This window comes from Canis lupus, chromosome 18, assembly GCF_003254725.2.
Source record: "Canis lupus dingo isolate Sandy chromosome 18, ASM325472v2, whole genome shotgun sequence".
Taxonomy (NCBI): Eukaryota; Metazoa; Chordata; class Mammalia; order Carnivora; family Canidae; genus Canis; species Canis lupus.
This window is the reverse complement of record NC_064260.1, coordinates 50,421,004-50,446,532: the sequence shown is the minus strand read 5'-3', so window position 1 is coordinate 50,446,532 and position 25,529 is coordinate 50,421,004. Positions and strand designations below refer to the sequence as shown.

At 58.5% G+C, this 25,529-nt stretch overlaps 2 protein-coding genes across 5 annotated transcripts in view; one reads left to right on the top strand and one right to left on the bottom strand.

Moving 5' to 3' along the window:
• Positions 1-25,529, bottom strand: part of PC (pyruvate carboxylase) — a 100,449-nt gene that overhangs the window by 690 nt on the left and 74,230 nt on the right. For 3 of the 4 annotated variants that reach the window (XM_025446394.3, XM_025446393.3, XM_035701600.2), the window contains 19 exons: positions 22,155-22,290; positions 21,812-21,996; positions 21,409-21,574; positions 21,138-21,283; positions 20,859-20,976; positions 20,406-20,557; positions 18,775-18,893; positions 16,419-16,581; positions 13,966-14,148; positions 4,012-4,156; positions 3,569-3,658; positions 3,260-3,481; positions 2,625-2,781; positions 1,888-2,128; positions 1,507-1,756; positions 1,056-1,300; positions 793-972; positions 468-716; positions 33-173 (listed from right to left, as the gene is read on the bottom strand). In XM_025446394.3, the coding sequence (XP_025302179.3) occupies positions 33-173; positions 468-716; positions 793-972; positions 1,056-1,300; positions 1,507-1,756; positions 1,888-2,128; positions 2,625-2,781; positions 3,260-3,481; positions 3,569-3,658; positions 4,012-4,156; positions 13,966-14,148; positions 16,419-16,581; positions 18,775-18,893; positions 20,406-20,557; positions 20,859-20,976; positions 21,138-21,283; positions 21,409-21,574; positions 21,812-21,996; positions 22,155-22,290 (3,288 nt within the window). Of the gene's footprint in view, positions 1-32; positions 174-467; positions 717-792; positions 973-1,055; positions 1,301-1,506; positions 1,757-1,887; positions 2,129-2,624; positions 2,782-3,259; positions 3,482-3,568; positions 3,659-4,011; positions 4,157-13,965; positions 14,149-16,418; positions 16,582-18,774; positions 18,894-20,405; positions 20,558-20,858; positions 20,977-21,137; positions 21,284-21,408; positions 21,575-21,811; positions 21,997-22,154; positions 22,291-25,135; positions 25,285-25,529 lie in introns of those variants that run through there. The other variant, XM_025446395.3, reaches the window with a different exon arrangement.
• Positions 6,903-10,926, top strand: LRFN4 (leucine rich repeat and fibronectin type III domain containing 4). Its single transcript, XM_025446397.3, has 3 exons — positions 6,903-7,742; positions 8,178-9,536; positions 10,084-10,926. The coding sequence occupies exons 2-3, from the start codon at positions 8,188-8,190 to the stop codon at positions 10,643-10,645; spliced, it is 1,911 nt and encodes a 636-aa protein (XP_025302182.1). The 5' UTR covers positions 6,903-7,742; positions 8,178-8,187; the 3' UTR covers positions 10,646-10,926.

Here is a 25,529-nt window from a genome sequence, read left to right as displayed (position 1 = left end):
CACCACGTGGCTGGCCCTAGGAGGGGCTGTACCTTCATGGCCTGAGTGTCCTTGACCAGAATGGACCGCAGCTGTCCATTGAGCTCAAAGAAGACCTGCCTCTGGCCAGCCCGGTTCAGGTCACTTATGGCCAGAGCCTTGATGTGCAGTGTCTTGCCCCGCTCCAGCTCCACCTGCAAGGAGGGCACAGAGACTCAAGAGCCGGGGGTCAGGGGCAATAAAACACACCAAGTCTGGGTAGAGCAGCCCCCCAACCAAGTCCCAGGCAAGTCCCTCAACCCTGGATCTCAGCTCTTCACTTGTGAAGGCCTAGCCTCCTCATCTCTCAAGGGTTTTTTGGGCACCGACAGCTTGTGAGGCAAGGTGACAGCCAAGCCAAAGCCTGGAGCTCTAGATGTGCTAGTGTCCTTAGGGATGCAGGGGTAGGGCTGAGGGGGGGAGTGTAAATAGGGGCCAGAGCCACTCACCTCAAACTCCTCTGCAATTTTGGGTCCCTGCAGGAAGAGGCGGGTATTGAGGCTATCCAGGGGGCCAAAGGTAGCTGTGAAGTCCTTGAAGTGGGCAAAGACGTCTGGATATATGGCTGCTGAGAGCACATCTTCTGGGGTCACCTCCTCCCCATGCCGTTCAGTCAGCTCCTTCTCCAGCAGCTGCAGATCCAGTGGGGGGAGGGAGGCTCCTGGCCGCCCTTCTACCCTTGGCAGGTCCTTTAGCACCTGGGGAGCAAAGCAGAGGGTCAGGCCTGATGCCTGCACCCAGTCTCCACCCTCAGGCTGTGCTGGGCCTTCCTACCTTAGAGCGAAGGGGCTCAGGGAAGCCCCCGTGGGGAATGCCAATGTAGCCCTGCAGGAACTCCACCACGGAACGGGGGAAGGACAATTCTTCTGCCTGGGCTTCAGCCTCTGTCCGGCTCAGCCCATTCTGTACCATGAACTGGGCCAGGTCCCCCACGATCTTGGAGGACGGGGTCACCTGAGAAGAAAAGCCCCAGGTTGGGATGCTTGGCATCTTATGGAGGCCCAGAGGCAGGGATAAGAGCACTGGGCCTAGCTCACCTTGATGAGATCGCCCAGCATCTGGTTGGCCTCCACATAGGCCTTCTTGACTTCCTTGAACTTGGAGCCAAGCCCCATGCTGTGTGCCTGGAAGTGCAGATTGGTGTACTGGCCGCCTGGGATCTCGTTCTCATACACGTCCGAATTGCCAGACTTCATGGTGGCCGTGCAGTCAAAGGCCGCATACAATCCCCGGGCCCCCTCCCAGTACTCACTGTAGTCAAACACACGTTCCAGGGGCACCCCTGCAGGGAGGCCAGGAGACTTTGCTAAGTTCCCAGGTGTTCCTCCTCCCAGGACCCCGGAGCCAGGTTAGGTCCCATCTTGGATGTGGGTGATAGAAGACAAAGTCAGGAAAGCTCATCTGGATTCAAGCATAGGCCAGACTCTACTAGAACTAATAAGGTCCACAGCTGCGAGGGAAGTGGCCATGGACTCCCGCCGTTCTTACCTGTGTCCAGGGGAGTCCCTCGGGTGCAGGCCACCAGGGCCCCCATGCTGGGCTGTGAAGTCATCCCGGACATGGAGTCAGATGCCACATCTACCACATCAGCCCCAGCCTGGGCACAGGCCAACATAGCTGCCACACCTGCCCCTGATGTGTCATGGGTGTGGATGTGCAGTGGAAGGTCGGGGAACCGGTCCCTGAGGGAGCTGACCAGCATGGTGCAGGCTGTAGGCTTTAGCAGCCCTGCCATGTCCTGGGGCAAGAAGGAAAGAAAAAGGCTGGTAAGGAGGGGGTGTGATGGGGAGACAGGCTGGGGGTGGGGTGGGGAGGAGAGATGAGTAAGGGGCAAGGGGGAATCCCAGGGTGGGGGGAAGGTCCAGGCACCTTGATACACAGGATATGGGTGCCAGCTCGCACCAGCTCTTCCGCCAAGCCCATGTAGTACTGCAGTGAGTATTTGGTGCGGTTGGGGTCGGCCACGTCACCAGTGTAGGAGATGGCAGCCTCCACCACGCCACCAGCATTGCCTGCAGCCTCCATGCCCAGTAGCAGATTCGGCATGTAGTTGAGGGAGTCAAAAACCCGGAAGACGTCCATGCCATTCTCCTTGGCTACCTCACAGAACCTGAGTGGGTAGGAGAGCGCACCCTTCCGATAAGGGTCAACCCCATCCCACTCCCTCCTGCACATCCCTCTCTGGCTCTGGCCTGGCAGGGGGAGTGGCACCCCAAGGTGGAAAAGGCCTTCTCTGGGGCAACCTGGCTGGGCAGAGCCACCCTAGAGGCATTGGGCATCCAGCAGAGCTGCCCTGCCCTAGTCATGTACAGTGCAGTTCAGTCGGCCCAGGTCAGAAAAATCGGCTGGGGAGTCTTTGCAAGAGTGGCAGTCCTGAGGGAAAAGGAGCACTGAACAAAGGAGTCCTGAGGTCTCCACTGCCCCCGTGAGCTAGAAGTCCTTCCAGTTCTTCTATGATTCTGCACTCCATGAAATTTCCAGATAGCCGCCCTTGCTGGGTACAGCTAGGAGGCTTGGTGTCAAGCCCTCCACGGGGACCACAGGCCATCTCACTGTGGCCCAGCACCCGACCACGCAGTACAGTGCCCACCCGACCCCAGGCTCACTTGAACACCACATTGTCAGGGTAGTTGGTGTAGCCCACAGCATTGGCCCCCCGCAGCAGCATCTGAAACGGGATGTTGGGGATGAGCTCCCGGAGCTCCTGCAGCCGCCGCCAGGGGCACTCGTACAGAAAGCGCATGGCAACATCAAACGTGGCTCCTGCACAGGGACCGAGAAGTCCAGGTCAGCCCCTCGCTTCCCTGGGACTCCACCACACCCTGCAGCTCTGCAGCCTAAGCCTCCAGCCCTCGAACCATCCAGCCCTCTTCAAGATCTCTCACAGTCCTGTCCCAATCCTTGAAGACTTCCCTTTGCTGCTCACTCAGCGTAGCTCAGGATCAGTGACCTCTGTGCCCCCTTTCACCTGCCACCAAGTCTCTGTGCTGTAACTAACAGGCTGGTGGCCACTCTCTGACCTTGAGCATACCAGGGTCTCAGCTCTGCGACCTCATGCCCAGCACCAGGCCTGCCCAGAGTGGGCACCAGGCATTGCTGAACAAATGAACACCATGCCTTGTTCACTTCTCACTGGTTTCCTCGATGTTAACATCTCCAGCTTCTGGAGTGGCCAGTGGCCACACTGGATACCCAGTGCCTTTCAGGTGCTGTCCCACATTCCCGCCCTCTTCCAGCCTACCTCCCCAGTTCTCTATGCTGAAGAGCTTGCTGAAGTTGTGGGCAACGTAGGGGGCAATCTTTTTGAGATCATGGGTTCGCACACGAGTGGCCAGCAGCGACTGGTGGGCATCCCTGAAGGTTGTGTCCATGAGCAGCAGCCCCTGGTGGTTCCTCACAGCTCGAGCAAAGCCCTCAGGCCCCTCCCGCAGCAGGATGTCTCTGAAACCAGCTGGGGGTGGGCCTAGGGCAGAACTGGGCATCAGCACTCATCCTTCAGGCAACAACCTCCTCTTTGTGTCCCCAAGTTGGCAGAAGGAATCTCACCTACCTATGGGCACCGCAGGGACAACAGGGTCCGTGGGGCTGGGGCTGGCCTTGACAGGGATTGGGGTGGTTGGTCCGTTCACCATGACATGACCTAGGAAGAGAGTGGGTAGTGGGGTCAGGACAGGCTGGGGAGTGTCTGAGGGCAGGAATGACAGTAGATGGGCCTGAGGATAAGGGGTTCCTCCAGGATCCCCACTCCTCCAGCTGGCCCCTGTCCTCTCCAAAGCCAGGGCCTCCTGGGTCCAGGCAGTGGGAACCTACTGAGGGCTGTGTGGGCAGACGAGGGGGCACCTCTAAGATCAGGAGCAAGGAAGGTGGGCAAGGTGGGAGAGTGAAGCAGAGGAGGTGGGGTGCAGGACCAAAACGAGGGCAGGGACAGTGGGTGCTAGGAAGCTCTTCTAGACGGGGCCAGGAGGGGAGAGCAGGGCAGTCTGGGGGCCAGACCGAGGTAGTGCAGCAGCTTCTGAGCCCGGTTCTGCGCAGGCCGCAGCTGGAAAAGCTCCGGGTTCTCATCGATGAACTGGGTGTCCACGGTGCCTGCCAGGAACTGCTGGTTGTTGAGCACATTCTGCAGGAAGGGGATGTTGGTCTGCAGGATAGAGGTGGGTGGGAGGGTGTCATGATGTAGCAGGGATGGGGAGAGAAGAGGCTGAAGGGCCAGCGTGGGCCAGCATAGCTCCCCCACGTTCCCCAGGATACTAGGCTGAGGTCTGAGGCCTCCCTGTGGGATAACCTCCTCACCCACCCCCTATTCTGGCAGAGTCCTGTAAGTTGTTAGGGGGCTGAGTCCACTTCCTCCCCTCTTGCTCACTCCAGAGGATGTGCCGAATCAGCTCCTCCTTCCTAAGGGATCTGGAAATAAGCACCTCCCCTTCACACAACCTAGAAACTTGGTCAGGCCTTTCCCATAGCACCATGACAAAGTAGCTATGCTCACCTTCCCAGCCATGCTTCTTGACAGATGTCCCCTACCTTTAGCAACCCCCTTTCCTGCAACCCCTCCACTCCCCACAGCCACACTTTGGTACCCTTGCTAAGATCCCTCCTTGTGGCTATCTCCTGTGGGCTCTTTCCCACCCTTCACTTGCTAATAGCTCCCACCTGGACCTTCTCGCCCTGGGCTTCCAAGACCTCTTGCTCTCCTCCCCAGTCCCCACTGGGGGCTCCTTTCACCCCTGCAGGATGGAGTTCTCAGAGCTGTCACTGGGCCTCTTCTCCTCACACAGCACATTCTCCCTGGGTGGCCTCATCTTGGGCTTCCAGCTTCAGAGCCAAGACCCTAAAGTAGAAATGCCTCCTCGACCCCTCTCCTTGTGTGGCCCTCACCCACCTCGTCAAGTCCAAAGTCAGCTTCCTTCACCCAGTCCTCCTCTGCCTTCTGCTGAGTGCCTCACTGTCCATCCAGTAATCCAAACCTACACTCCATCGCCCCCAATACCCACTCCTGTGTCACTGGTCAAGCCAGATGGCTCTACCATGGCCATCTCTAGACTCTATGACCCCTTGTTTCCAGGTCATGCCTTCTGCCACACTTCCAAGTCATGGCCACCTCCAGCCTTGCCAAAGTCGCCATGTGTTCTCATGCCTCCACTCCTTTGTGCCTGCCTGGGAAGCTCTTCCTGGCAGTCTGAACTTGAAGGCCTTCATCTGTACCTCCCCCTTTTTAGTAGGCTTCTGTGGGGTCAGCTGTTGGAAAGTGCCTCCCTAGGCCTCAGCTTTTGCATGTCTGCCTTCTTCCTATACTTGGGAGCCCTGGGAGCATTGTGCTGCCTTGGGTAGCTGTATCTGCCCGTTTTGTACACAAGATCCCTCATTTCTGCTCATTAACTTATTGGGTGACAGCATGAAGCTGGAGCGGGCCAAGTCCAACCTAGAAGCCACACGGGGGCCTGGAAGCCGGCACACAGAGATGTCCCGTGACTGCCAGGCCACGTGGGTGGGATTCCAGCATGCAATGTGCCTGTGACCACACAGCTGTCACTTCAGATAAGGCACCTCCATGTCACCCATTCATGGCCTCTGTTGGCAACTTCAACAGGGACTCCAGGCCCTGCATGGGCTGAGGAGCCCTGCTGCTACTCAGAAATTCTACCTGCCCCCCTCCTTGGGCTCCTGTCACCTGGAGGCCCAGATGGGAAGGTTGTCTCCCCCACAGTCATTGCAGACCCAGCCAACATTGCCTCATGCCACTGGTGTGACAGATCTGCCTATCTGTCCCTGAAACTAGTGGCTGCCCCTCCTAAAAAAGAGATGGAAACATTTCAACTGGACCAAGGCATGGCATCTGAAGAGATAAACTCAATTAAGCCATCTAAAGAACCTGGAACCGCACAGGGATAAGAGGCATTCTCAGAGGCCTCCCCTCTTCCACCCTACATTTCCCATTTGTAGGCCCCCCTCCCCCCTTCATAACTCTGTGGGGGATGGGTGGTCCTTATGTACTGTGAGCTGGATGCCAGCAGGAACCAGGCCCATCTGGTTCCTCAAGTACCCTAACTCCCAGCACAGAGCCGCTTGATGGATGCTAGTAGATTTGTATGTTTAGAATGAAACATTCTGGAAGGTGAAATGAGGAACAAAGATAGCCCATGCTACTGAGCACCAGAGTGGACCTGGGCTGGAATTCAGTGCCTTCATTTTACAAATCCAACAGCTGAGGCCCAGGGGGTGGCAACAGTTAAGAACAGATTCCAGCTGACAGGTAGCCACCCTCACGGGCCACATCGCTACTCTCGGCCCTAGGAGGGAAGTGTATGTGCAATTAATACCCCCTGGCCAAGATGGGTAGTGTTTCAGTGGTTAAATAACTTGCCCAAGGTTACCTGCTCTACCAGGCAAAATCAGAATTCCATGTTTCCCAGGGGGCTGGCCTACCCGGCCCTAGGAATCATGTCTGAAAGGAAGGGAAAGGGACGGGAGTCGGGGTGTCCAGGTGGCCTAAGGACTAGAAGAAACTTGGAGAAAGTGGTGACTTCCCCTGTTTCCCAACGGCCGAAGGGTCCGAGCACTCAGCGCGCCCACCCAAGCCCCGACGACCGGAGGCAGGAAGCGAGGAAGCGGGGATCTCAACCGCCACCGGGAGACGAGCCCACCCTGGGCCGCTCTCCCAGAGAAATGGCCCGACCGGGGCACAAGGGGGAGGGAGGGGCTGCCGGCTCGGCGAGGACCACTGACGACAGCTTCAAACAGCGTGCCACCGCCGGCCTGCTGGGAAACGGCGCCGCGCAGACCAATCGGGCCGGAGGCAGAGACCGGTTGGCTCCCGAGCGTGCCGGGCGGGGCAGGGAGCCCGGGAAGGGGAGGGAGGGGCGGGGCACGGCGCCAGCCGGGAGGCCGAGCCCTCTCGGCCCCACCCCGCAGCAGGCCTGCCGGGGGCGTCGCCCCAGCCCCTCACCCCCACCCCAGGCCCCTTGCCTGCTGGGGACCCTCCACGTGACTCGGTGATGCAGAACGGTTATGACCTTCAGCGTGTGTCTGTGAGGGTCCCAACAGTGCGGGTTTGCGCCCGGCCCTGTCTGTGGGTGCGGGGACTGTGGGTGTGTGGGCATGTGTGGGTGTGCTGGGGAGGGTGCCCAGCGACATGTGACACAGGCTCCCGTCTCTGGGAGATGGTGAAGGGGCCCGCGAGCTGGCGCTTTGTCTGGCTGTCTGCAGAGTGACGGTTCGCGCGGCGGCGGCGGGCGCCCGTGCGGTGCAGGATGCCGGGGCGCCAGGGTGGCCGGGGGCGCGCGCGCCTGTGCCAGGGTGAGTGCGCTGCGGCAGCGCCGGGGGACTGCGCGGCGGGCCCGCGCCGGCCCGGGCCTCGGGCGTGACCAGGAGCCACCCGTGGGCGCTGCAGTGGCCGCGTGTCCCCGTGACCTCGGGAGCCAGCCGGCCCGGGTGGATCCCCGTGCGCCCCTCCCTGTCCGCCCTCCACGTGCGTGTCCGCGGAGCGCGCGCTCGCGGGCGCGCACCCGCCTGCCTGTCGCCGCCACCGCCGCCGCGAGCCGCCGGGAAAAGGTGCCGGGAACCGAGTGAGCCGGGGCCGCGGGCCCGAGCGCCATGGGCAGGAGGGCGCGCGGCGGGCGGCCGGTCAGCCCCTGGCCTCGCCCCCGCGGGAGAGCGGCCTGGAGTCGGCGGGGGCCGGCCAGGCCCGCGGGGAGGCCGGCCCGCGCCCCCTGAGCTACAGACACCAGGTGAGGGGGCCGCGGGGCACAGCAGCGGTGGATGGCCAGGGAGGGGCGACGGGAGGGGCTTGGGGGGGCGCCTTCCCCGGCGGGGGAGGGGATGGCGCGGAAGGAGGGGGCTGGCGGTTCCTGGAGACGCCAGAGAAAGGAAGTTCCGGGACCCTCCCTGCTCTAGTGTCCACCTCCGCTTCCTGCCTCACGCTGCACCCCATCCCCAGAGCCAGGACCCCCCTACCGGCTTGGGAAATGTGACCTTTACTCTGGGGGGGGGGCCTGGCCCTGCAGGCCCCGGCCTTCTTTCAGCCCTGGGGGGCCCCTCGGGCCTCTGACCCTGACCCCCACGTGGGCCAGACTCTGGAAGCTGGCCCTTGGGACTGGGCCACGGGCACAGCCAACACCTGTCCCAGCCCCACCTGTGCCTGGGGCCCTGGCCCTTCCCTACAGGGCACTCACCATGGCCCCGCCACTCCTGCTGCTGCTGCTGGCCAGTGGAGCGGCCGCCTGCCCCCTGCCCTGTGTCTGCCAGAACCTTTCCGAATCGCTCAGCACCCTCTGTGCCCACCGAGGCCTGCTGTTTGTGCCACCCAACGTGGACCGGCGCACAGTGGAGTTGCGGCTGGCTGACAACTTCATCCAGGCCTTGGGGCCACCAGACTTTAGAAACATGACAGGGTTGGTGGACCTGACGCTGTCCCGAAACGCCATCACCCGCATCGGGGCCCGCGCTTTTGGGGACCTGGAAAGCCTGCGCTCCCTGCACCTGGATGGCAACAGGCTGGTGGAGCTGGGCGCCGGCAGCCTACGGGGCCCTGTCAACCTGCAGCACCTCATCCTCAGTGGCAACCAGCTGGGCCGCATCTCACCTGGGGCCTTCGATGACTTCCTGGACAGCCTAGAGGACCTGGACTTGTCCTACAACAACCTGCGGCAGGTACCCTGGGCCGGAATCGGTGCCATGCCTGCCCTGCACACCCTCAACCTGGACCACAACCTCATCGATGCACTGCCCCCGGGTGCCTTTGCACAGCTCGGCCAGCTCTCCCGTCTTGACCTCACCTCCAACCGCCTGGCCACACTGGCACCCGACCCGCTCTTTTCCCGGGGGCGCGACGCAGAGGCCTCGCCTGCCCCCCTGGTGCTGAGCTTCAGCGGGAACCCCCTGCACTGCAACTGCGAGCTGCTGTGGCTGCGGCGGCTGGCCCGGCCTGACGACCTAGAGACGTGCGCCTCCCCTCCAGGCCTGGCTGGCCGCTACTTCTGGGCAGTGCCCGAGGGCGAGTTCTCCTGTGAGCCTCCCCTCATTGCCCGCCACACACAGCGCCTCTGGGTGCTGGAGGGCCAGCGGGCCACGCTGCGGTGCCGGGCCCTTGGCGACCCTGCGCCCACCATGCACTGGGTTGGCCCCGATGACCGGCTGGTTGGCAACTCCTCTCGAGCCCGGGCTTTCCCCAACGGGACCCTGGAGATTGGGGTGACAGGCTCTGGGGACGCGGGGGGCTACACGTGCATTGCCACCAACCCTGCTGGTGAGGCCACAGCCCACGTAGAGCTACGAGTGCTGGCCCTGCCCCATGGTGGGAATGGCAGCACTGAGGGGGGCCGCCCTGGGCCCTCGGACATTGCTGCCTCAGCCCGCACTGCTGCTGAGGGCGAGGGGACACTCGAGTCTGAGCCGGCTGTGCAGGTGACGGAGGTGACTGCCACCTCAGGGCTTGTGAGCTGGGGGCCGGGGCGGCCAGCAGACCCCGTGTGGATGTTCCAAATCCAGTATAACAGCAGCGAGGACGAGACCCTCATCTACCGGTGAGGATGCACTTTGCAGCCCGCAGCCCCTGCTTCACTCCCAGCTGCCCCTCCTCACCCCTCCCGGACTCAGCCACCTCCATTCACCCCTCCTCAGCTTCTGAGCTGCCTGCAGGGAGAGGGGAGGGGCAGGCACCAGGGAGAGGTGGGAAGTGCCCCATGAAGTCTCTTGGTGTGGCTGAGCAAGTACAGGCTTCCTGGCATCTGGTCTCTGCATTTAAGCACACCAGCCTGGGCCACACATACGTGTGTTCTTTCTGGCTCTGACAACGTGACTCTCCACCACCTCCCTGGCTTGCCCTGGGCTTGTGCATCAACACATATGCCTGCCTGTCCCCTTGCACTGTCCCCAGCTGCACACATGCATGCCTGTCTTGGCTTCTCTGCCTTCTTGAGTAAACCGACAAGGCCCATGTGGTCCTAGGGGAGAGGAGTGATCTGAGCTGGACCTGGGAGCATGCAGTGAAGGTGGGAGGTGTGCAGTGAAGGGGTGTGAGCTGGGGCCAGGGCCTGGACCCAGGCTCTGATCAACCACCCTTGCCCACAGGATCGTCCCAGCCTCCAGCCACCACTTCCTGCTGAAGCACCTAGTCCCTGGTGCCGACTATGACCTCTGCCTGCTGGCCCTGTCACCTGCCGCTGGACCTTCCGACCTCACAGCCACGAGGCTGCTGGGCTGTGCCCACTTCTCCACACTACCGGCTGCACCCCTGTGCCACGCCCTGCAGGCCCATGTGCTGGGCGGGACCCTGACCGTGGCCGTGGGGGGTGTGCTGGTGGCTGCCTTACTGGTCTTCACTGTGGCCTTGCTGGTTCGGGGCCGGGGGGCCGGGAATGGCCGCCTCCCCCTCAAGCTCAGCCACGTCCAATCCCAGACCAATGGAGGCCCCAGCCCCACGCCCAAGGCCCACCCGCCACGGAGCCCACCACCTCGGCCCCAACGCAGCTGCTCCCTGGACCTGGGAGACGCCAGCGGGTGCTACGGTTATGCCAGGCGCCTTGGAGGGGCCTGGGCCCGGAGGAGCCACTCCGTGCATGGGGGGCTGCTCGGGGCTGGGTGCCGGGGGGTGGGGGGCAGCATGGAGCAGCTGGAGGAGAGTGTGGTGTGATGGGAAGGGAGTCAGCCCAGGGTGGGCTGGGGAAGGGGCAGAGGACATGGGGTGGGCAGCTGCGGGGCCTGGTGGGTCAGCGCTGCCTGGGAGTCTCTCCTGATTTTACCCTTGGTACCTCAGGCTCCCTTTGTACTTGGCAGGACAGGGGGCCCTATCCCTGGTTCTGGCCTCCAGACCCGTGTTCCTCCAACAGGTGCTCACAGCCACCAAGGCAGGGGCTGCAGCCACCAAGCGGAAGTCTTGTTTTTCTTTATAATAAAATTGTTGGGTACACCTCAGTGCTAGCCTGTCTCATCCTGCTAGGCTCCCTGAGAGTGGAGGGGAACGCGTGGGCCAGTAGAGGCACACAGGACAGGGTCAGGCCTGGGGCTGCTAGCCCCATAGAGGTGGCCCAAACAGCCTGGGGTGTGTGCCCTCATCCTCATCTGTCTAATGGCCAAGTGCTTGGGGCTGGTACCTCCTGTCCCAGGTGAGCTGGACCAGCACCTAGAGAAGGGGAAGGGCTGTGACTGAGCCTCTGGGCCCTGGGCCTATGTCTGTGAGGGAAGAGAACACCCCTTCCTGGCAGGACATGGAGGGGATGTGACATCCTCATGGAGGCATGGATGTCATGGTGCACAGAGTGGCAACAGGGGCACAGGGGATGTGGCACAGCCCTTCAGGGCAAAGGGACCTTGTCTGGTAACAGTCTTTTAACTCAGTAGGAAGGCCCCCATGGCTTCCATCAGGGACAACCTCTTTCACCGTCTTTCAGGGCATCTTCTGGATTTGTAAAATGTTATCCTGGAGGGATTGGAATATGCTTGGAATCCCACTGCCCTATCAGCCCAAGACCTTCTGGAAGGTTCATCAGTGCTAGAGGCCCTGAGCTCCCAGCTGCTCCACTGATGCCCTCCACTCCCCATCCTGTGGCTTTGCTCTGGGCTTATCTTGAAAGACTGAGTCAAACCCTTGCTGGACACTGGAGGGGTAAACACTAGGAAGGGGGTGCCCACACCCACAGGGCCACTGCCCTGCTTCTGTTCCCCACCCCGAGGAGCTGGAGTTTGGGGGGAGTGGGCATGCCCTGCTCTGCCTCCTCTCGACCCAAGACCCCTGCCAGCCTCTGGCCCCGGGCACAGGCTCTGCCAGCCTTTGAACAATCACAGCTCCAAGTGTCAGCTGAAGGAAGTCCGTGCTCCAGACACAAATACTTGCCGATGTGTGGCTCTCTGCTGGGCTAGGTGCACCCAGATGCTTTAAGAACATGCAGGTGCCTGGGCCTCACTGAGGCACCCCATAGCCTATAATGGTGCCCAGGTCGTGGCAGCCACAGTACATGTGCCAAGGGGTGCATGGACATTTATCTGAGGCCCACCAGGGTTCTAATGGGCAGCCCCGAGGAAAACTGGAACAACAGGTATGTGTGTGCACACGTGTGCTAGCCAAGCTCACACACTTGTGGGTTTGCACGGTGTTGACATATGTGCGCTTGCCCTCCCAGCCCCAGAACACATACCTGGGTGTGGCTCAAGAGAGATCCTGGTTTAATTAAATGAAACGAGGTCCTAAACAGAATAGCAGGAGAGCATGGGCCCTCTAAGGGGCTGTAGGGTGAAGGCAGAGGGGAGGGAGGGCCCATGGTGTGTAAGATGAGAAGGTGCAAGGTGCTGCAAGGTGCTGGGTGCGGGAGGCTCTAGAGGTGGCAGGAGCCAGCGGCCTAGTCAGGGTGCACATTTGGGGAGGACTCTGGTGCCCCAAGGAACCAGAAACACGTGTCCCAAGGCTTCCTCCTTGTGAGCCACAAGGCTCTGGTCTCCCTTCTCCGCCCTCAGGGCTCTCAGACACTAGGTGTGCAGGAGCCTGCCAGCTGTAGGGCAGGTGAAAGGCCCAGTGGCCCAGGGGCACAAGCACAAGGGCCAGCCGGGCTTACCAGTAAGAACAAGAGCCACAAAGGCAGGCAGGCAGGGCCACGGTGCATACTGGCCACCCGGCCCCCAAAGCACCCCTAAGACACCATGTGGGGAAACCCAAGGCCCCTCAGAGAGCAGCACATTGAACACATGACGCCACAACACGTCTCTGTATTTGTGCAGAGAACAGCCCCCAGACCAGGAGCCCCGAGGCTTCCCACAGAAGTGCACAGAGACGCCCCAACACCCAGGGAACAGCCATTCCCTCTAAGGTGGGCCAAGGGCCTGAGGAGAAACGGCTGACCAAGCCTTGACCCCACAGGTACGCTTCCTCCCTCCTTCCACACCACGTGCTTCGAGAGGCTTCTGCACCTACCAGGGCTCCTGCCAGGACACACCACATAGCCAGACCAGCAGGTGAGAGGACAGTACTGCCCATATCCCCTGACCTCACCAGCCGAGCCTGGACCCCAGGCAGGACTGGAGGCAGCCGAGAGGAGAAGGTGACACAAGGGGGACATCAGCCAGTACCTCAGCACACACACCCTGTGCCTCTGTGCAGGGCAGGCCAGAGAGGGCATCCTCTGCATTGGGTGCCATCCTTTGGGCACTCCCAGGAGAGGCTGAGGGCTGGTCTGCCCAGAAACCACCCCCATGGTTGGGCCGGGTGGCACAGTCCACTGAGGGCAGAGCCCTCCTTCCTGCTCTTGTGCCGCAGAGTGTCTGCTGGCAGCATCTGCCCAGGGGATGCCCACATATATGGAGGCAGTGCTGGCCTCAAGGCCAAGGCAGTATGTGGCTGTGGCTTCATCTCTAGCTACAGACGGGGCATCGAGGGGCTGACGAGCATCTCAGGTCCTTGCCTGACAGCTGGGCTAGGAACGCTCTGAGGGTGGGCGATGTGCCCCACTCTGCCCTTGCTCAGGCCTCCCAGCTGCAGCCTCCCTTCCTCGCTGTCCCAAAAGCACCAACATGATGCTGGTGCCAGGCCAGGGGATGGGAGCTGTGAGGGCAGACAAGGGTCTCATTTTATGCCCAGTGACCTCATCCACACAGGCTTGTGCTCTCACCCAGGGTTTTCCTGGGACTCAGAATTCCCGAGAGCTTGTTCAAAACTGGGGTCTCTACCCCAACATGCGGGATCAGAATTTCCAGAAGGAGGCCTATAATATGTGGATTGAACACAGACTCCATGTGATCTCACCTAAGAAGGGCAAGAAGGAGTGTGGGGCTCCCCGGAACAAGTCTCCTGTCTCTGGCCGAGCGTCCCCTGAGCATCTGATGCCGAGGCCTACTCCCAGGAGGCTGAGGGGCCTGGCACCAGCAGAGGCAGAGCAGTTGGGAGAGTCCCCGTGCAGCAGAGGGACAGAACTGAGCGGGACTGTGAGCGACTAGAAAGCAGGCAAAGCATACAGCCTCTCTCACCTTTACACCTCGGACTCGGAACTCCGCAAGGGCTCTGCTCATCTTGGTGGCGGCCGTGGGGTGGTCTTTGCCATGAGCAATGACTTTGACGAGCAGGGAGTCATAGTGCGGGGAGATGACAGCTCCTTGGAAGGCAGATGCATTATCCAGGCGGATGCCCATGCCCTCTCCGCTCCGGAACACCTGTGGGCACAGGTGAGCAGGGTCAGGAACTGGGTCTTAAGCAGGAGTCAAGATGTGCCCCAACCCCACCCCAGGCTGGACAAGGGCAGATGTGGCAGGGGGCTGTTCCTAGCACAGGTGCACCAACTCTGGCTTGTGAAGTTCTGCCTAGTTTTCACCAACAAAGCCAGGGGTGCCAGTGCGTGCTCTGGGTGCCAGTCACTGCTTCCTTCTCCCTGAGAGCTGGCAGGGGAAGAGGCAAGAGGGGGAACAGGGGAGGCCCTGCTCTTCCCAGTCCCAGGGCTATACGCCCAGAGCTCAGGGCTGACACAGAGCTCAGCAGAGCACAGACAGGGGCCCTGGGCAGGCAGAAGCCAAAGCCCCCAACCTCCCACCCGCCTTCCTGCCTAACCCTCTTGCCTTTCAAATTCATTCATCCCACAGCATTTGTGGGCACCAGGGTGAGCAGCTAAAAGAGGGTCCCTGTCCACAGGGGGCTCCCAGCCTGCTGGGCAAGGCCGTAGACAAACGTACAAATTCAGATTAGTGACAGGGACACTGCAGGGCATGAGCAGGCCAAGGAGGGAAGGCAAGCTGAGGGGTTTTGTTTTAACATACACAGTGAAATGATGAGGAAGGCCTCGGTGTCCCCTCACTTTCCCCTCCTTCAGAAGGGGAGAATGGAAGGGAGAGGGAGGAGAGGCAGAAGAAAAGCTGAGAATGGCAAGAGGGGCTGGATGCAGAGTTCTCGGGAGAACAGGTGCATACTCGCATGTGAGAGAGGGAAGCAGGGCAGAAGAGGACGGGTCCCAGAGGCAGATTCGGGGGGTGAAGCGGGGGTTCCAAGTCCAAGGCTGGACAGAGACAGGGTCCTGGGGGGACAGGGGTTTAGGATGTCTGGGGTAACTGGTACACACATGAACATCTGTGACGAGGACAGGGGTGAGTTCCTGCAGGGAGAGCCTTCACCTGGGGCCGGGGGACCCCTGTGAGGCACCAGTGAGGTAGGAGGATGAGGAGTGGGAGGGACAGCCCAAGGGGCTTGGGACACCCACTGCACCATGTTTCCGCTTCTAAGGGACACAGGCCTGTGTTCGATAAAAAGGAACTTAATAAAATATTTAAGGGTGAACACTCAGCTGTGAGCAGGAACTGTCAGCTAAAAATATTCTGTGGTAAACCAGGCTCAGAGGAGCCAGGCCTTGGAAGTGGAGGTGCAGGAAGGCAGTGGCGCGTCGCAGGGCTGCCCCTTCCCCGCTGAGGGCAGAGAAGTCAGGGGCCGGCCCACTAGACAGCACTCCAGCCTTAGCACTTGCCCCCACCTATGGACTTGAATTGTTCCAGAAATGGAATTCCAGTGGCAGCTGTCTCAGGACTCCCAGAATTCTGCAACTGTCAGAATCCAGATATTCCCTTTCCCTTCCCACATCACTTGTTCCTCAGAAGCCCAGTATTTGTCTCAAAATCATCCTGGGCTTCTCCCTGGACCAGAACCTGAGCTCTCGCACATGTCCCACTTCCTTGGAGGCTCAGGCCAGATGGGGAGGCAGTAAACCTGCAGAGCTGGGAGCAGCACTGCTGATGTGCAGGTTCAAGAGGTATCCTTAGCCAGCATGAGCTAGAGGGCCAGGAAACAGGCACCCCAGCAGTTCAGAGGGCTCCTGCCCCAAGCAGATCCAGAGGCTGGGAGTGGGGAGGGAAGGCGTGTGGAAGGGGGGCTGTCTGTGCTGAGAAAAGAGAGGGCGTGTGGGAGATACTCCTGGGGCAGAGGCATGGCAGGTCCACCTCCACAGCTGGCCATCTAGCCACTGGTGGCCCAAGCCTGCCTCTTCCCTGCCCTCCACAATTTCCCTGACTCCCTCATTCATCCTTTAATGGGCCCCTCCACTGGGACCCACTGGCCTATCCCCTCCACTGGGACAACTGGGCCCCAATTCTTTGCAGTAATCCTTGGGTTCTGCCTTGCCAACTACATAGGACAGAGGCTACTACTCTGTCTTTGGGCTCTTGAAAGAAGCCAAAGTCCAGGGCCTGGGCTTTGTTTCTGGGGAGCTTACTTTTGGCTCCACCTAACTGGTCTGCTCCCTGTTCTGCACGATTCACTCACTGGTTTCTTCGTCTGTGTTCATGGCAGTCTCCCCCTGGAAGGCTCTCCCTTATTTTTGGACAGAGCCTGGCTCCTGTGTACCCTAAGCCAACCGAAGCGAGGGTTCTTACTCCCTGCCGGGCCCACAGGAGGGTCTTCCCACCCAGACTGTGCCAGTGCATGCTCCATTGGAATGCTGGCCTACCTCGATTCGGCCAGTGTCTGGCTGGAAGCTGCGTGCAGGGTCCTCGGTGGTGACCCGGCACTGAATGGCACAACCGTTGATACGGATATTCTCCTGCCGCAGGCCCAGGTCAGGCAGGCTCCGGCCCTCGGCCACATGGATCTGGGCGTGAACCAGATCCACACTGCAGAGGGGGTAGGGAGAAGGGGAGCATGAGGCAGGGGATGGATGGGGAGGGTGATCCCCATCCCTGCCTGCCAGCTCTTCATTCACGAGCTGGGGCAGCAGGATCCTTCCACCCAGACCTATGGCCCCTGCCTGGGCCCATGGGGGCTGGGAACTCTGGGCAGTGGGAGTAAGAAGAGGGCAGCTGGAGGGGGGGCCAGCTGAAATATCTACATCTACCTGCTGTCGTCCCTCCCACCAAACGACGCCTCCCCATACTCTGCCCTAACCTCTCCCTAGGGTCTCTCCATCCTCCCACCTCCCCCGGACCCACCCTTGGTGAAGCCTGATTTGAAGGCTCAACTGCTCATGCTGAGAGTGGTAGGTACTATGCCCTGATGGGGGAGGAGGGGCGGTTGGTGGGAGAGCAGGGTTGTGAGGGCTGTAGGGAGAGGCTGTGAGGGGACATGCTTCGGTGAGAGTGCCTTCCACCCAGGAGGTGTGTCAAGGCTGGGCTCGTGCCTGAGACCCCAACCTAAAGAAGATCTCAGTGCACAAAGCTCTCCAAATGTGCATGATTTTATAAGCTCAGCCTCACTGACTGCCATGCTCCTAAGGACAGTGACAAATCCAAGTGGAACAGCTATTAAAAAAAAAAAAAAAAAAAAAACTCAGGGTCATAAATGTATTGTCACTGAGGCTTGTGGCAGGGACAGCCTGTAAATGGCACTGGAAGATCTTCTCCCGGGTCCTGTACTTGCCACTAAAGCATTTCATGGGAGTGACAATGACTACCGGGCGTCCCTATGTCCACGTACCACGAGCTTAAGGCTGTGTTCCAGCCTGTGTTCCACAGTGATACTCTGAATCTGTCATTCCCATCAGAGGAGGAGCCTGAGGGTCAGAGAGGCTGCAGCTCACCCAAGCTTTGCGTGGCCAGTGACCAGGTAGGAACCTGCACCCTGGTCTGTGTTGGACACAAAACCCCTACTCCAGAGCAAGCACAGGCTTCCATCCTTAACAGAGCAGGCTTGTGGCAGGCCCAAGATTGACAGTGAGTTTATAGTGGCACAATGGGGCAAAGTCTCATGGAGTCAGAATCTGAAGCTGGAGCGGCCACCTCAATTCAGCCTTTACCTCAAGAGAACAAGGCATCTGGAGGCCTGTGTGTGCCTGCTGGGCAAAGGCAGGCGCCCCCACAGCATCCTCAATCTCAGGTGGGGGTCAGGGGAGGAACAAACTGTCAGAAAAGTTCCAGCGTGAGATGTGCTGGCCCAAAGCCAGGGCTTCACACTTAAATGGCTCAAAATATGATCCTGAAACAACTGAATGGTTTATAAAAGGAGCAGATTTTTTAAAGGTCTGTACTCAGTGCTTGTGGAGCACAAACTGATACAAGCAATCTGGAAACCTGATTAGGCTTTGCTCGGGTAACTGCACTGTAAGAGTCTATCCCCACAACTCTTCAGGGGCGAAGGAAAAGATTTAGACACAAAAATGGTGTGACCACCCTTTATGAGCCACAAAAACCAGAAACGACCTGACCCGCTAGCAATGGAGGGCCATTTTGGGAAGTCATGAAACACACATCTACAGTTCTAGAAAGACTACTGGCCTGGAGGATGCCTTCAACTAATACTAATTTTAAAAGTAGAAGAGGAACTCTACACATAACATCTCAATTGTGTCAAAATATGTATATAGTAAAATAAAGATGGAACAAAACCAGGAGAGTTAGGGTCGACACTGACAGTTCTGCTGGGCTGGCAACTCTCTTGACCTGAGCCTCCACTCCTCATCTGAAATATGTTAGACTTTCCTCCTCAGCAGCCTGGTTCTGAAAGTGGGGCTCTGAATCGTTTTTTTTTATTTGCTCCTTCATTTTTATGATAAGCATATGATGCTTTTCTTTCTTTTGTTTTTAGAGAGAATCTTAAGCAGGCTCCAGGGCCCCATCCCACAGCCCTGAGATCATGACCTGAGACAAAATCGAGAGTCAGCTGCTTACCCGACTGAGCCACCCAGGTACCCCACATGTAATGCTTTTCTAATAATTTTTGTAAAAAGTACCTAGATCCTTAACTGCTCTCTACCACAGTGGGGGGTGGGCCGAGCCCCCACTAAATGCCCCCCCAATATGTGGATTTTATGGGAAACCTGGAAGCTGCCCCGCCCTCAGAAGTGCCCCGCCCCTGAAGCCCCACCCACTCACTCTGTGATCTCCTCGGTGACTGTGTGCTCCACCTGCAGGCGTGAGTTGACCTCGATGAAGTAGTGCCTGCCATGCCGGTCCACCAGGAACTCCACCGTGCCTGCGTTCTCGTAGCCCACCTGTGGGGCGGCCGTGTCAGCAAGACATCAATCAGCAGGGCGGGACCGACTGGGCCCTGAGTGGGCCCTGACAGCCACTCTGGCTCAGCCACAACCATTGGCCGGTTCCAAAAAGAACAGACTGCACTCCCAGCCTCAACAGCCCTGCCCCTAGGGCAAGCGCCTGCAGCTCACGCCCCTCCCTTCCCCCTTGGGCTGAAGGGGCTGAAGTCCCAGCCTCTGGCAACTGCACCCAGCTTCTCTGAGGCAACAAGTCAGAAGCTGCCACTGGCTCTGCACTCAGAACCCTCCCCAGTGGACAGGCCCCACCACGCACCCCAGTCTCTGCTGGACCTTCTCATTCTCAGAGGGTTTTCAGAAAGTTCCCCTCTGCTCTACGCATCACCAGGACCTCTGACCATGACCCAAAGAGGTGTCCTCTGAGAGGAACCAGCAGTGATGATCCTTCTAATACAAAATTTAACCCTCTTTCCAGTCTCACTCTGGTCCTGCCAGAACCTGAGTGAGCTCCCTCAGACCTGTTACAGAAGGACACGCTGCCTAAGCCAATGAATTAGACCCAATTCCAGGTAAGATTACTCATATGAAATAACCCAAATGGCAACTCTAAATTAGATCCTAACCAAGCCTTATATTAACTGTGTCTGAAGCTTCCCTGTGAGTGCTGACCCTCTCTTTCAGCTGGGGAAGGTCATAGAATCATCTGCTGCCCGAAAGGTCTGAGGGGGCCAGGCTCTGCAAGAAGAGCAGCACCCGGGGGCCCACCTGGGTGCCGAGGAAGGCAGATTTGAGAAGATGCTCTCACTCGGGGCCCTGGGAAGGGAGGTAGAGGTGGGGGCAGGATACTCCGACTCTGAGAGGGGGTGGGTTCAGGAGGGCCCAGAAGAACAGAAGGGGGGGCCCCCTGCTACAGGCCTGGCCACGGCAGGTGCTCTCCTGGGCAGGCCTGGGGGCAGGTCACTGTTGGGGAACCACCTGCCATCTCCTACCTCCACGCCCCAGTAGAGCAAAGACTGGCAGGAGGAGGAGAACCTGAGGATTCGATGGGTGGCAATAAAGGTGATGCAGGGGCCAGTCAAGAATGAATGATAGGAAATGCCTTAGTAATGTTTCTTAATCTTGACAGAATCCACTGGATCTCATTCCTTTTGTTTCAGGAGTGAGGCAGTGCCACGCAGAACTCCCATCTGTGCAGAGGGAGTGGCTGGAAACCTCTTTCCCTTCCTCTTCTCAGCCTTTCTGGACTCCAAGCTTGGTCTCTGGGCCTGGCACCTCTGCTCTCACACAGCAAGGATCCAAATCCCATGTTAGCACTTTCTCCTCCCCAGAGAGTCCTCACCTCTGTCTCCCAGAGCCAGTCACTTGGGGCCTCCCTGCTCCCTAGCAGATTGTCCACATGTGGACATGACTACTGGTCACGAGGCCTAAGCTGGCAGGAGTTCAGAGGAAGCCACAGGTACAGGCTCCTTATCTCCATGAAGGAGACTGTCCCAGAAGGCCCCTGCCCTTCACCTGCTTAGCAAGTTTGACAGAGTCACTGGTGAGCCGTGTCCGAAGCTGGGGATCCAGGTGGGCTGCAGGAGCAATCTCAACCACTTTCTGGTGCCGCCGTTGGATGGAACAGTCTCGCTCATAGAGGTGCAGAATATTCCCGTACTGGTCTCCTACAGTGAAAGGTAAGCTGGCCTCAGTGTCTCCTGGGACCTAAACACTTCCTAAATACCCACCAATCCCATATAGCCTCCCAGGGCCAATCCATGCTTGCCCTCGGCAGTTGGGGCAGTCAGGAGGGAAACGGTCAGCACCAAGGCCAGGGCCCTGACCAGTCCAGCCTCCACGGCTGGCCTTCCCAGGGGAGGTGCTTCCTGAGGGGTGGCTCCTGGACACCAGCTGTGGTGAGCCCAGAAAGATCAAGCCCACTTGGCTCCTGCCTCGTGTGGTGGCCCCGTGAACGCCCCCACTCACCCAGGATCTGCACCTCGATGTGGCGTGGCTTCTCAATGAACTTCTCCACAAACAGCGCCCCATTCCCAAAGGCGGCCAGGGCCTCCGAGTAGGCCCGGTTATAGCTTTCCTCCAGCTCCTGAGAGGGCAGGCAAGCTGAGCAGACACTGGGCCCTGTAGCTCAGCCTCACCCTCTGTGGGACCCCCGCCCACTCTGGGAACCCCAGGCTCTGTTCTGCAGGTGGCCTCACAGGCCAGCGGGGCTCCCTGCTCTGCTCCCAGCCCTGGGCTTCTGCTCACCTCATAACTGTGCACGACCCTCATGCCACGTCCCCCACCTCCATAGGCGGCCTTGAAGATAATGGGGAAGCCATAGGTGTTAGAGAATTCATGGGCCTCGTGCAAGGAAGTGATGGGGGCATCTGTGCCAGGGACCACAGGGACACCTGTTGGGAGAGAGGCATGTGGGTCCTCTGTAACAGGCTGGAATCTCTGCCCGAACCCATCAGACCCTCCTTAGACAGCCCCTCCCGAGCTGTGCGGGCCATAGTCGCTTGTCCACCACATGTACCTGCAGCAATGGCGATGGCCCGGGCCTCCACCTTATCGCCCATCTTGCGGACCACCTCAGGGCTCGGCCCAATAAACCGAACCCCTGCATCCTGGCAGGCTTGGGCAAAGTCTGCTCGCTCTGACAGGAACCCGTAGCCAGGGTGCACTGCATCCACATTGTTTTCCTGGGGGCAGGAGCAGTCAGAGACATGCAGCATCTCTCAAAATCTCTCACACAGGTCCAGCCCAAAACCTGTGGCTCAAGCATCTCCCCCCACCTCATCTGGTTGGTCCATCCATCCATCCATCCATCCATCCATTCATTGATTCATTTACCCAGTCCCCTATTCACAGACACTTACTATGGGCTGCCCTGGGTGGGGGGAAGGCACAGGACTCAGGCCTAGCCCAGCCCAGCTCACCTTGGCCACCTTGATGATGTCTGGGATGTGCAGATAGGCCTGCACTGGGGCAAGGCCGCGGCCGATGAGGTAGGCTTCATCTGCTTTCTGCCGGTGCATCTGGCCTGTGTCCTGCTCCGAGTAGACAGCTACAGTGCGGATGCCCAGCTCTGTGCAGGCCCGGAACACACGGATAGCAATCTCACCTTGGAGGGAGGGGGCAACGGGACCAGATGTTAGATTCCTGGGTCCTTAACAGAAGCAGAAGGGGAGTGGAGAGCTGGTGCGCAGGGCAAGCGCAGAACAGAAACACTAAGGTTGGGCTAGACACGTGGCTCCTCTTGCTGGCCCCAAGGGCACTCACCTCTGTTGGCCACCATAACTTTCTTGATGGGCTTGTACTCCAGGCGCCGGACATTTGGGGAGGCAGCAGGGGCAGTGGAGCTTCGGTGGATACCCAGGAGCCTCAGGCCCCCACGGACGGTTTGGAACTTCAGCATCTGGGAAGTCAGAGCTGGGTTAGAGCAGCTTCGGCAAAGAGGGTCTCCCAGGAAGAATGAGAGTCCTACCCCACCCTGCCCTTGTAGCGGCCCCACGTGAAAGCCAGCACCTCACCCTCCTCAATTCCCGGCCACACCCAACATTCCCTTGGGGGCCACCTGGCTGTAGGGAAGGGAAAAAGCCAAACCCAAACAGAACCCAATCTCACCCTAGCACTCTAATAACTTTCACAACACTCCAAGCTCTTAAAGCAATTGTGGGGACCAAGCAGAGACCCTGAGTGCCCTCAGTGTGCACATTGTCAGAGTCCCCTTCAATGCCTTCTGTGAGGCCCAGCAGCCTGGGTTTTAGGACCTCTCCACACCACACTGGCCCCTGTGTCCTTCCAGAAGGGTTCCACCTGGCCAGGCAATGAGGGTAATGACAGATCTCTCGAGGAGCCAACCTGCATCACCGTGCCCTCTCAGGAAGCCACACCTCTGTCAGACTTTAGAAGCAAGGACTTGTTCACACAGTGGCAGAAGCCTCCTTTTCTACCAAGGGTTAAAGTGCACTGAACTTCAGATATCACCGCATTATCTCCCCCTCACAGATCCACCAGCAGCCCAAGCCTCTGAGATCTGCTTCAGATAACAGGCCCACTAGCCCAAACTACCACATAGGGTTAAGTCAAGAAGAGGCAAAGCACTCCTTTAGAACAAGGGCGGCAACAGAGCAGTAAATAGGTGGTTAATAAACCATGAGCAGTTTCACCTCACCAGAAATCACCAGGGACAAAAGAGAACAGGGAGGTGCCACTTCGCCTATTAAATTAGCAACAGTGTTGTAAAACAATCAGATTTAGTGCTGGTAAGGCCTAGGGAGACAGACACACAAGGTGAGGTCTGGATATCAGGGCAGCTCTCTGGAAATCCTATCAAGAACCTTTGAAATATTTATGCCCCTTGGCCCAGTGGTTACCATTCTAGGAATCCAACACAAGGAAATATTCTTTTTTTTTAAATTTAATTTTATTTTTTTAAATTTTTATTTATTTATGACAGTCACAGAGAGAGAGAGAGAGAGAGAGAGAGAGAGGCAGAGACACAGGCAGAAGAAGAAGCAGGCTCCATGCACCGGGAGCCCGATGTGGGATTCGATCCCGGGTCTCCAGGATCGCGCCCTGGGCCAAAGGCAGGCGCCAAACCGCTGCGCCACCCAGGGATCCCAAGGAAATATTCTAAAATGGGAACGAAGATGGATGCAGAAAGATGTTCAAAACAGCATTATTTACAATAGAAAATAATTAGAAGCCACTTAAAGATCCAACAATAGGGCACCTATACAGACATTATAAAATCATTAAGAATGACTATTTGCACAACTCTATTTACAAGGGAAATGCTTATAATGTGATGCTACAGAAATTAAAAAGGTAAATAATACGATTTCATGAAGCTTTTTTTAGGTGAGGAAAAGAACTAGAAGGAGCTCTGTCAGACAACATGTCACTCATTCCTGTATTCTAGAATTGGTGCGGTGTTGTTCTTTTCCTTCTCTATCTTCTCTAAACAGTCTATATCTTCTCCACTAGGGGTGTATTATTTACAATTAGCACTAAGGAGGCATATACGGAAGGGGGAGGAAGATCTTTGCAGAAAAAAAAGGTAAGGGGAGCGCCTGAATTGTCTCCCTGGGGGAGGTAAAGGACTCAGCATTTGTCCTGTGAAACCACAGGCAGTAAGGCTGAGCCCCCTCTCCCTCACAGTGGGGCCACCTCACCTTCCTCATCTCTTGGTTAACGAGACGGCTATGGGTCTTCCTCACCTGTGTACAGATGAGCAGCCTCACAGCTGAGGGGCAGTGGCACCAAGATTCTCAAACCTCCAGAAGTTTCAACTATTTTCCAGGGAGGCCAAGCTTTTCTCCCGCCTGGGTGGGTTTGCTCCTGCTACCACTTAGGCACTTACCTATCATCTTGTGTGTAAACACCCCCTTCTACTCCTGCTCTCTTTTCCAAATACAGAAAGGGATCACTGGAGGCTGTGTGGAAGGTGGGCATCAAGTGCCTCTCAGCTCACAGCTAGGAAAAGAGGGAGCCTGAAACACCCACGCAGGCCTCAGAGCTCAATCCACCATGACTGATCTTCACAGATGCCGCCCCCCGCCTCTGGGCTGGGACAGAAGCCTCCAAATGCTGCTGAACCCGCATCCAAGCAGATCAAGCCCTGGGGTACAGCAGAGAGCCAGGCAGAAGTTCACAGAGAAGGGATCCCTGGGTGGCGCAGCGGTTTGGCGCCTGCCCTTGGTCTCGCGATCTCGGAGACCGGGGATCGAATCCCAAGTTGGGCTCCCGGTGCCTGGAGCCTGCTTCTCCCTCTGCCTGTGTCTCTGCCTCTTTCTCTCTCTCACTGTGTGCCTATCATAAATAAAATAAAAATAAAATTAAAAAAAAAGAAGTTCACAGAGTAGATCAGGGCCCTCTCCCTGAAGTCAGAGCACTGGGGAAAGGAATGCAGAGAGCAGCCCCATCCAGCCACTGGTGGCCCAGCATGCAAGCCTGGAGTCCATAGGCCTGGGTCTGCCCCAGCTGAGATCCAGGCTCCCAAGACCTCATGTCCTCATCTGTGAAACTGGAAACCACCACCCCCAACCTCGGTGGGTCATCCTGGGGGCCACTGAGCCCGTGCCCTGAGCATGGCAGGATTGCTGAGACACTAGCACTTGCTTCCCAGAAAAGAACAGGAGCAAGAAGGTACTCCATCTCCATGCAGCCCCACACAACCCACATTCCTGCGCACACTCCGCAGCACCAGGGCCTGCCACCCCAGTGTGCCTGGCCCATGCTCTCCCCATAGCACTCACCCTGCAACAGCCAGGCACCCACAGCGGCTTCTGCCCAGGGAGGCCGTGGACAGCTGGCTGCTCTGCCTGAGGTCACTGGCACTGGGATACAAAGGCCTCAGGCACTAGAGTGCTGGAAGCCTGGGTGGTAGCCAAGACTGAAATCAGGGGAAGGGGCGCCCCCAGTGGCTCTGGGCCCGAAGCAAGGGGAGGCAGAGAGGTCCAGTCATGAAGGCAGCAGGTGACTCACAGCCTGCCCTGACCCCCTGGGGCCAGGAAAGATTGCAAGGGAGGTGGTCTGAGGCAGGCTACCAGCCAGCAGACAGACAGCAGGCAGCCATGACTGATTTAGGACCTGCTGCCACTTGGGGTTAAAGGCACAGAAACATCAGTGAGCAAGGAGAGCGGGGTCTGG